Source organism: Gadus chalcogrammus, chromosome 19, assembly GCF_026213295.1.
Source record: "Gadus chalcogrammus isolate NIFS_2021 chromosome 19, NIFS_Gcha_1.0, whole genome shotgun sequence".
In the NCBI taxonomy this organism is placed as follows: Eukaryota; Metazoa; Chordata; class Actinopteri; order Gadiformes; family Gadidae; genus Gadus; species Gadus chalcogrammus.
In genome coordinates, this window is record NC_079430.1 from 3,473,534 (window position 1) to 3,485,022 (window position 11,489).

Here is an 11,489-nt window from a genome sequence, read left to right on the forward strand (position 1 = left end):
ATCCCAGCCTCTTTCATTTTCAAATAGCCTAGTATGTAAATATTCTGAATGAATAAAAATTGAAAAGATATGCGTGTCCTTTCATGTGTATAAGCTATACACACACGACTTTATATATATATATATTTATATATTATCTTATATTATTATTAGTATATTATATAAATATATATATAAGTTAAGAGTAACTTAAGCTACAGTTGTACATCTTCTCCATATTGTCCGCCATCGTACTGGTGCCAGTGCGAAATGCATCCTGGGATTTATAGCGATTGCAAGCACACACGAGCCACCTCCGATGCATGCTCGGTGAAACGGCGATATCGAGCACGCATCAAGAACACTTCCGGGTTTTACGACAGTACTCGCTTGATGCGTGCTTCGAATTGGAACAGTGCTCGGGCAACGACTGATGACGTTTCACGAGTCCACGAGCACACGAGCACGCACAAGTACGCGAATTGAGAAACGGCTATAGTGGCGACACTTCCATTGGACTCCGTTGTAGCGTTTTTTAGCCGCCTACTTCCGGGGTATGGAGCCTCGCATAGTTCCTAAACATCCATTTACGGCGTAGGAGATCATTCATTTCCATTGCTGACCGTCGAGTAACTTCTAAGGTAAGTGCATTAAGTAGCTACCTCTTTTGAATTGTCAACTGTCTATATTGTATCAGAGGCCCTTTATGATGCATATTTATTTGTATATGCACAGCGTAATTATGTAAAAATGTTTTATCTTGGTAGAGGACAGATTGCCTGCTGCTAGTTTGTTAGCTCGACTTCGTCGTCTGTGACGAAGCTGAAGTTGGCAGCCGATTCGCAGCAGCCGATTCGGCAGTTAAGGAAAAGTTAAGGGATTCTTGGAGCGACTGATTGCCCGTTGTTTAACCTCCTAAATCGCCGCGGTAAAGCCACATTAATTAGTTTAGATTATCTAGGAGAGTCTAATCATTCTTTAAAAACAGTTTACAATTTATGTAACCTTTATTTAGTTTGTTAAAAAAAAAAAGATTTCACTGCTTTTTTTGCATGTGGACCACATTAGAACTGGTCCTGAATGAAAACCACTACACCTAGACTCTTCAAATCTGGACTAGATTATCACAGTGAGGATATACATTATGGAAAAAATAGTTTCAGATTTGTGAAACTTTTACCCTATTTGTGAAAATGCAATAAAGGCACATGTCAACGCTTCTTTGGGGTCCAGACCGCATTAGAACTGGCCCCGATTGAAAACCACTGCACCTAGACTCTTCAAATCTGGACTACATTATCACAGTAAACCTATAGATTATAGAAAACATAGTTTCAGATTTGTGAAACCTTTTTTCTATTTGTGAAAATGCAATGAAGGCACATGTCAACGCTTTTTGGGGGTCCAGACCGCATTAGAACTGATCCTGATTGAAAACCACTGCACCTAGACTCTTCAAATCTGGACTAGATTATCACAATGAGGCTATACATTATAGAAAACATCGTTTCAGATTTGTTTGACTTTTACCCTATTATAATTAACCATGTTTATTTATACACTACCCTTAAAGGCTGTTGGATTACATATATGAATAGAAATTATTCCACACAAAAAATATAAGCCATAATGACGAGCTTTCAAATGTTATTACAGACAGTAGTGTCATTCTTTTTTTTTCACACTGTAAGCTTCTGTCCACCCTTTCCCCAACTGTTTGACCATGTGTGGGGAAACTCATTGACCTACAGGCTATTCAAGGTCTTCTGATTATTTTCACTTTCCTGCAGGTCGTGGCTGCTGCGGCTGACGGTGTATGCGGCTGATGGTGGATGCTGCAGATGGCGGTCGCTGCTGTTGCTGGTGGCTTGAGCTGGCTGGGGCCGGCAAACACTGCTGCTGCAGGGCGCTACTGCTTGAGGCGATGGCTGCTTGAGCTGGCTGGTGGTGGCGAAGGATGTCGACTTCTGAAGGATGTCGCCTTCTGCTGCTAGTGGTGGCGGCGGCGACTGCTGCGATTGTTGTCCTTCCTTTCGACCTGATGCACTTTACTATCATTAACCTCAGCCTGATGTATGTGGAGTATTTTCTTTGTTTATTAATAACTTATAATATTCCTCCCTGTTCCTTCACTTTGTTCTTGTTTTACAAGTTAGATATACACGCACACCTGTTTATACATTTGTTGTTCCTGTTCCACACATGACTAACATTGTTTTATTTATTGATGCCCCCTGGCTCTACTTTGGTTTTTGCTTTCTTGTTCACTTACTGTATGTTTGCTTCGTTGTTCTTAGTCCTTGTTCCCACTTGTTTTTGGTTCCACAAACCTCAGCCTGATGTATGTGGAGAGGATTTTTTTTCTAAACACTCAGCATCTCAAACACTGGGTCCAGCTTTGCATGGTGCATCCTCCTTTGCAGTGTGTAGATGTTAGGCAGTGGAATCTGCATTTGCTGGAGGGTATTAGATTTTAGGGTGCCAGCATGGAACAGGCAAGTCTGCCTGTTTGCCTGGCAAGTTTGCTCCTTCATGCATACGTCATCACTTCGTAATACGATAAATACGTCATCCCCAAGCGTTGTGTCCAGCTGCGACTGAATGCTATCGTCGGCCCAAATTTCAAGTAATCACTCGACTTCACTATCGCACTAACGTAAACCCACTCGTGAACCGCTTGCCGCCATTGTTTAAAATGATTTTTGTGTGGAAGAAGGGCATGGACCTATAAAGAAAGAAGGGTCGTGCATGGACTACGTCATCCGGCTCACGTTGCATATCCGCGTGTCATCTCATTAGCATCTGTACTTTGGCCACGGCACACCTCTCCCAAGTGTGCCGTGGCCAAGGGGCTGTTCCGTGCTGGAATACGGATGGCGTGGTCACACTAGCCAAACGTTCTAGACTTTAGTATGCAAATGACCTCGGGCACGGGGCCGCGGCCCTAGTGTGAGTGGCCCCTTATAACCAGTGGTCCATTTTACTTGTATTGCTTTTTTAATTGTCTCCTTTCCTCACCGTATTCCTCTCTTGTTAACACTTATATATATATATATACAATATTCATTCCTGTTCCTTCACTTTGTTCTTGTTTTTCAAGTTGGATACACACGCACACATTATTTTTGTCTCACCCATTGTTTAATAAAAAAAAATACTATTCCATTCATGCAACATTCATTTGTTATTCTTTATATGTGATACTTTGTGTATGGCTTAGTCTTAAAAGTATCATGGTTGTGTGGTCAGCTCCTGCCTCATCAGAAGAAGTTGCCTGGAAACTAAATGCTAAATGGACTGTTGCTACTCTGCTTTCTCAATCGCTCTCTGACCACGGGTAAGTGAATCGGAATTACAAGCAAAATCAAGAAAATCCAATAGTCCAGTTGCGCAAAAATTAACATCTTGAATCGTCTTTGATTTCAGAACATGTAAGGTTAAGCCACTAAAGTCAGTGGCATAGTGCTACCCATGCTAACACGAAGGTGAAGCTTTCCCTCAAACTTAAAAACGTATCTAAGTAGCTTGTAGTTGTCACCCTACCACTCCAAATGTAAAACTGACATCTACAAATATGCAACAATAGTCAGAAAAGTACTTGGGAATGTGTTTTTTTAATTTATATTTACCATTCAATATTGCAATTGCTGCTGTCAGTCCCATTGAAGAACACGGCAGCGCCGCGTGTTTTCGAACTATACAGGCTTACATGAACCACATGACCACCCTGCCAGCGAGATCAGAGAGGGTCGCAACTCTACTCTCTCTGGCTCTAGATACAACCAACGTATGATCTGCTTGGTAGCCTTCTGTTGTATGATATGTATTACTATTGGATTATATCTGCGTTACTAGGCTGAATAAAAATATTGAATTTAAGGCATATATCTCACAATAATATTGCATATAGGCATACTGAAATGTAAGTAATTCCCTCTCAATAATTGGGTATGAGGAACCGAGAAAGGAATTTTATATTATTTGTATTATTATATCATATCAGTAAACGCCACAACCGACTTGCTGCGTGTCCCTGTGAGAGCGCCTCCCACCGACCCCATAATCAGCCCCCAATCAGACAGCCAGCACAGTGGAGCCGCCGGCTAACGATCACTGTAGTATCTGAGAGGCAACGGCACCATGGCGCCTCGGGCACGGCCGTGTATTTTCCTGACTTGTGAGTAGTGATCTGTTTAATATTGGATGATTAGTTTGGGGAATCAAAGTTGTGACCGTCCTACTGCTGAAAAGGGTTAAATGTGGTGGTTGAAGTTGAGCGTAGAATCTATTGGACAGCTTCTGTCACCGCCGGTTGTTTCATTATCACCCCTGAAGTATGTTTAGACAGTAGCCTAAGTTTTCGGATCTGATAATATTACGCTTTTTACAAGTGAAATACTTCTTCATTAGAATGTTTGAAAATATGTTTAACTTTCACCCCGTAAACATTTTGGAAGGGCAATGGTATCTGAACTAAGTTTAGAACACGGTGTGTGTGTGTGTGTGTGTGTGTGTGTGTGTGTGTGTGTGTGTGTGTGTGTGTGTGTGTGTGTGTGTGTGTGTGTGTGTGTGTGTGTGTGTGTGTGTGTGTGTGTGTGTGTGCGCGCTTGCGCGCGAATGTGCGTGTCACTAACTATTTGTCACTTTGGACTGTGTTGTAAAGTTATTCCTTAACAAAGGAATCCATTTCCTTAATGAACTGCAGGTCTGCTGTTCATTGTGGGCACTACCCAACAGAGCGCAACCGTTCCTCCATTACCTACATCCTCCTCATCTCCCTCCACCCTATCAACACCTCCACCCTCCTCCACCTTATCCACCCCTCCATCCCGGACCACGACCGAGGCAGCCCCAGTACACTCCACAGAGAACTTGAAAACCAGAATCACCTCTTCTACTGACGGGACGACCCCGTCTGCTGCCATAACAACCAGCACAGAATCCACCGTGACAACCAACTCATCTGCTGCCGTAACAACCAGCACAGAATCCGCAGTGACAACTACCTCATCTGCTGTCATAACAACCAGTACAGATGCTGCCGTGACAACCAGGACAGATGCTGCCATAACCAGTACAGATGCTGCAATAACAAACAGTACAGATGCTGCCGTGACAACCAGTACAGATGCTGCCTTGACAACCAGTACAGATGCTGCCGTGACAAACGGTACAGATGCTGCCATAACCAACAGTACAGATGCTGCCCTGACAACCAGTACAGATGCTGCCATAACAACCAGTACAGATGCTGCCATAACCAACAGTACAGATGCTGCCCTGACAACCAGTACAGATGCTGCCATAACAACCAGTACAGATGCTGCCATAACCAACAGTACAGATGCTGCCTTGACAACCAGTACAGATGCTGCCTTGACAACCAGTACAGATGCTGCCTTGACAACCAGTACAGATGCTGCCATGACAACCAGCACAGATGCAAGAACCTCCTCATCGATCACATCTCCCTCTACTACCTCTACTTCCACGACTACAACTAGGACTCCTCCTACTACTACAACTACTACTACTACTAGCAGAACCATACCAACCAGCACCTCAAAACAAAATACCACAGTAATCCAGGGGGAGACCGACCACTCCAAGGCTCTTAGCCCAGGTCTGAGAGGTTAAATATTATTATGCTAGAGATGGTTAAATGCACTGTTGCTAGAGATAGGGGTTTGGATAGAGGAGGAAGGGGTTACATGAGGGGTAGAGTCCGGTAAGGGGTAACAGTCAGGTAAGTGGTTGTTAGGGTCAGGTAAGTGGTAGGCATTAGATAAGGGGTTGCTAGAGCCAGGTAAGGGGTAGGGATAAGATAAGGGGTTGCTAGAGCCTGGTAAGGGTTAGAGGTAAGATAAGGGGTTGTTAAAGCCAGGTTAGGGGTAGGGGGTTAGGTTAGGATAATGGGTTGAAGAATGTAGGTGTTTTTATCATATTGTCATCGCATGTGACCTAGACACAGCATCTAGTGCTCACGTGAATCTGTGTTGTTTTGCAATTTCATTATATACACCTGGATTTATAGACACATCTAGGTTGTGTCTATCTGACTGTGTCTTTGTCTGTCTGTCTTCCAGGGAGTGTTGCTGTTATCGTATCAGTCTTCATTCTGATTGTCATCCTTATTTTTGGAGGAGCATACCGACACAAAATGTGAGTTGAAATCAGAAATTCCATTGAATCAGAAGTCATCATAAACATCAGGGTCATGTTTCATTCCATTACGTCATAACACGGTCAACAATAGGGAGATATTATTTATCCTCAATAACGTCTGCTCTCTCTCCTACTTCTATCCAGGCGTTCAAACTACGGCCGCTTAGTAAACGACGACTACGGCTCTCTAGGGACCTTCCACAACCCCATGTACGACCCCTGACCTTTCTCCGATCCCTCCAACGTACCAGCCCCCTGCCCCACATCCCCAGACCCCTCAGGACGCCATGCAGAGGAAACCCTGGAGGGCCGTGTGAAATTGCTGTTGAGCAAGCCACAGGACGATGACCCAAACATTACAAATTAATCTGCAGGGACCGGGCCGTCTGTGGTTGCACGCAATGTCACCATCCATATATGGCAAGTACCGCTCCATCCCAGTCACATTCTGGTTTCTGACCCGCCGGTCTGGTTAGTTCTGGCCAGGGCCATTTTTAAAGAATGGTATCTAATCTCAAATCTCTCTAAATGTTTATGGATCTTTAGGAGTTACCTTGCCTTTTCTGTGCCAGAGTTTAACTACTAAAAGAAAAGGAAGAGAATAATTTTGTGTTTGTAAGTTAGAGTATTCCAAACAAACAAAATTGTATTTATGTGTGTGAGCTTGTGTGATAGCCTATGCGTGATTGTCCATAAGGTTTTTTCCGGTTGAAGAAAAGAGAACCTGAAACAGAACAACAGTAGCCCCCTCGTAGCAGTCTGGTATTTTAGGTTCTCTTCTGTTCCACGGAGGGCTTTGCTTTTAGTATTTAATGTGTTCAGTAACCAACAATAACCAATGTTAAATAAGGGTTTACTTCATTGAGCTCAGTCATCTTTTTAACTAGTCCTACGTGATTGGACATCATAAACCCAGTATTACTACTGCGGTTGATAAATATGGATCCTTGGTGTGTAAACCTGATGGAACTAAGGGAAGGTTCATCACATCTTAATTAAAGCTCATCTGTGGTGAGGTGACTCATCCCAATTGCTCTTGTGCAATAAAGTCATGTAGTCCTGGGAGAAGCAGTTCACTGGGTGGTTCACAGGTGATTAAATGTGTTCATGTGTGTGTTTACTGGTTCTGGTATAGAAACACGCACCCCTCTCTTCCATACATATAGTGCCAAAACCCTCTGTGACATCAGCTGTATGGAACTATATATATTACTTTGCTTTTATTAACTATACACTGCTTCTGTCTCTCGTAAACACCCATACTAATGTATACACACACACCTTCCGTCTCACACCCTCAGACACACAGCAGCATTTTAGTGATCACCTTGTTTTCATGTTCTCTTATTAAGCAATCTCACCTGAGGGGGAGTGCTGCTGAACATCAGCACGGCTGGGACTGAAGATAATCACAGCCGTGCAGACGTTATGTAAAGCAGCACGACCTACGGTGTGATACTGCTTTTATACCACAGTTCTTCAGATGTGATTTGTTTGTTTAAATGTATTTGAAAATGTATTAAACTGTACCACAATTGGACTTGCCTTGGCATGTTTGTTGTTAGATGATCCTGAATACTAGCTTGATTCGTTGTGTAGGACTACATGGTTGGTCCAGCTAGGTTGTATGATGTACATTTATCTTAATGTATACATTTGTTGGGCAGACCGTGAAATGAGAGTCTGTCCACAGTTGCTTTGCTGGCATGTGTGGTTGCAATAAGTTATCAGCTTGACCAGACAGTGCGTTGCTCCATAGTTTTTAACACCTGAACAGAATGTATTGTTGGGGATGTCTGCTCAGTGGGCTATTAGACGCTATATCAGCACTCATGGAATGCCTCTTGTCTAATCAAATGACGGTAACGCTTTATATTAAGGTCCTTGTAATAAGCCTTAGTTAATTTGTAATAAGACCTTATTATATGCTTATTAAGATTAATTTGTGGTAATAAGACTATCAATGTGTTAATAATGACTTAATAAACATGTTTATTGTGAGATTATAAGACTTTTATAGGCACTTATTTCGATGATTCTTATAGTTCTTAAACGCGTTACAAACCCATTTGAGTCTTACTAACTTACCTATTATGTCATTTATAAACCTTTACTAAGCATTCTTTATGCTTATCAAGGTTAACAAGTCCTTTACTAAACTGCTAATTATGCATTTTGCAGGCACGGGATCTAAAGCAGGAACAATGCTTATGGTGGTTAATAAGTCCTCTAATATACACTTTATAACAGTTAGTGAGTAGTACTATATATTATCAAGATTGATGGGTCAAATAGAAAATACTTATACCGTAAATACAATGGCGGTGAAGCACATCTTTTGAAAATATCTATTTTCATTTTAAAAACCTCAGAATGTATACTTGAACAATCAACATTTAGAAAAAAGGACTAGACAAATCCAAGTCCGGCTTCGCTCTGAGGAGCAAGGTACGTTTTATTACTCTGTTTTCTGGGAATAATTGACGCAAGCAGAAACCAGAAAACAAGCCGTTTTTTCGTTTTGTTTTTTTTCGTTTTTTGGTTCTTACTGAGCGAAACGAATATACCACTCAATATCTGGTTTCCGCCGGTGGGCGGGTCCTCTTATTGGCTGGCGTGCTTCATTGCCCTGTGCTCTTCATAATATAAGTTCTTCCGTTTGATAATTTCGACAAATATATTACTGTATTATAGACACTAGCAGACACAGAGGACCACACCACCCACAGTCAAGACTGACACGGCTTCAAATAACAATAATAGTATTCATAATCATTTGAAAATGAGAACTTATGAAGTTATGATGACTTCAGTGCAGTTGATGTTTAGCCACAGTTAATACATGCAGAGTACTAGACCTGAGGGCTTTACTACGACATCATTGTCCGGCTCTGAACTATGCGCTCTGTGCGCGTTCACATCAAAGGAGCTGCGATCGCGGGCTGCTGATTTCCTCACAGCCTGAGAGCTATGAGGAATACAAGTGATTACAACACATTTCTGACAGCTGAAGATTGCGCAGGGCTCTCCGTGAGACGCACGCAATTCAACCCATGCACACGCTCACACGCCACACAACTTGCGCCGCTATTTGACAGTGGAAGGGTAGGAATCAAATGCGTCCGGGTGAAATTTCAAAATCGTCCGGGATTTTATTAAAGCCTCAATACATGTTCACATTTAATTTGCGTTGCGTTCCTCTGGGTCCGTCACAGTTCTGTTCGCTTTGCATTGGTGGAAGTGAGTAGGGGGAGTGGTTAAGTAAAGCCTTCAGATTGGACGGTTTGACTTTAGAGTTACCGTCATGTTTTGCATTATTTTTTTACCTATATTGTTTTATAGGGACAAACATTAACACATTTCTCCATTCTCCTGCAGGGGATTGATAAAGTTCTATCTATGTAACAGAAGGAAACACTTACTCATACTCCATCAAATATTCATACTCATACTTTGCACACTTTACCACAGCATTGGCCTACTGAATGCCACAGATATATTTAAATGTGAGTTGAAATCAGAAATTCCATTGAATCAGAAGTCATCATAAACATCAGGGTCATGTTTCATTCCATTACGTCATAACACGGTCAACAATAGGGAGATAGAAATTTGCTCATAACAGGCCAGCTGGAATACAAAGCAAACTCTTTGTATTCCAGCGTTTTTTTTGTGATGTTTTATGATGTTTCAATGTTGCGTTGGTAATGTGTTAGACAGCTTAGATGTTCTTAGATGTTTTGTTAACCTGATTCCTATCCCACTCTGTTTGAGTAAAAGTGTGCTACTGCTGCAAAATCTCTTTGCTTTTGTTTTTTTCTTTTCTTTAATGTGTTTGGAAATGACTTTTAATGATGTTAACTAGATCTCATAACTGGCCTAAACACATAAAATGTTTATATACCCTATACCGTTTGACTATAAGACCTCCATAAGAATCTCCTCTGTGCAACTATTCATGTAGTCAGTCAATGATCAAACTAGTAGCATGAATATGAATTACAGTCCAAGCGGCAAGGCAAGGCAATTTTATTTTTATAGCCCGTTTTTACAAACAGTTTGTCTCAAAGGGCTTTACATAGCATGAGCATCATAACAACATCCTCTTCCCTTAAACCCTCACATCCACTGAGTAAAAACTCCCAGGAAAACCCTTTTAACAGGGGAAAAATTGCAGTTGGTTCAGAGGGATGGAGCTGTGGAGAATATATGGAAACACAGAGAGACTGCGAGACGCCAAGGCCAAACTACAAGGTGCGAAAGGTGAGGGGGGGGGCTGTACTTACATTTAGTTGCCTCTCTGACCCATGGAGAGAGCTGGTTCCACAGTAAAGGAGCCCAGTAACTGAATGCTCTACTTCCCAGTCTGTTTTTAGAGATACTGGGAGTCACTAACAGACCTGCATTCTGGGAGCCAATAAAAATCTTTGATAAGTCATAATAAAAATAATGACTAATTATTGTGCATTTAAAGATGTTTATTATTACATTGCAGCATTATTTGGGGATGACAATACAAGACTTCCATGAATGTGCATTTGAAGGAGAGTTTGCTTTGTATTTTCTATAGGCAAATTTCTATAGGCTATAGATCCATTTCAAAACACATTCCAAGTAGGCTATAGGACAAAGCATAATACATCCTGGAATGAGTGAAGCTTGCCTGCTGACATGTTAAAACTGTCACAACTGCCATGAGTAAAGAGCAAAACCATTTGTACATATAGTTTACAGTAGCCTATTCAATATTGAATGAAGTAGGTTACTGTACACTCTTTGTCACTGTACAGAGTAGTCAATATGATTTGCTTGTACAGCACCTTAAACAACTCACTGTAGCCTATATTCATAGGCACACCCAGCCTCGCTTTCAATATAACACACACTCGCATTCTGTAATCACTGTCAGTAAATAATAATATGAAAACAATATAAAATATCTTCCAGCAAGAATAAATTATCTGTTTACTGTAAATGGATAAAGGTCAACAGATGCGCAATGCAGGGCTCTCCATTTTTGAATGTATATATTAATATGTGACTGCATACAAATTTGTCCACAGACATGGTGACTAATGTATGATAGTAGGCATTATTGGCCCTTAACACTAATATTCAGAAACGACACTGCCTCAAAAGGATATTGGCCTAAGCAACACCAGTAGAGGCATATACTTTTCCCTGAACATTTAAACGTTGCAAACGTGCAAAACATATATTATATTTATGTGGCATTCAGTCCAATGCATATCTGTGGCATTCAGGCAAATGCTGGGGTAAAGTGTGCAAAGAATGAGTATGAATATTTGATGGAGTATGAGTAAGTATTTCCTTCTGTTACATAG

At 41.5% G+C, this 11,489-nt stretch overlaps 1 protein-coding gene across 1 annotated transcript; it reads left to right on the plus strand.

Annotated features, from left to right (window-relative positions):
* The first annotated feature begins 4,069 nt into the window (after nt 1–4,069).
* Nucleotides 4,070–8,094, plus strand: parm1 (prostate androgen-regulated mucin-like protein 1). The gene is made up of 4 exons (XM_056578353.1): nt 4,070–4,156; nt 4,685–5,602; nt 6,066–6,141; nt 6,289–8,094. The coding sequence occupies exons 1-4, from the start codon at nt 4,120–4,122 to the stop codon at nt 6,365–6,367; spliced, it is 1,110 nt and encodes a 369-aa protein (XP_056434328.1). The 5' UTR covers nt 4,070–4,119; the 3' UTR covers nt 6,368–8,094.
* The last annotated feature ends 3,395 nt before the right edge of the window (nt 8,095–11,489 follow it).

What these genes read in the sequence shown, in the direction of transcription:
- parm1 (XM_056578353.1), top strand. Translation starts at nt 4,120, where the DNA reads ATGGCGCCTCGGGCACGGCCGTGTATTTTCCTGACTT. An exon ending in CTCCAAGGCTCTTAGCCCAG is followed by an intron (nt 5,603 to 6,065) that starts GTCTGAGAGGTT and finishes TCTGTCTTCCAG; the next exon opens with GGAGTGTTGCTGTTATCGTA. An exon ending in GGAGCATACCGACACAAAAT is followed by an intron (nt 6,142 to 6,288) that starts GTGAGTTGAAAT and finishes ACTTCTATCCAG; the next exon opens with GCGTTCAAACTACGGCCGCT.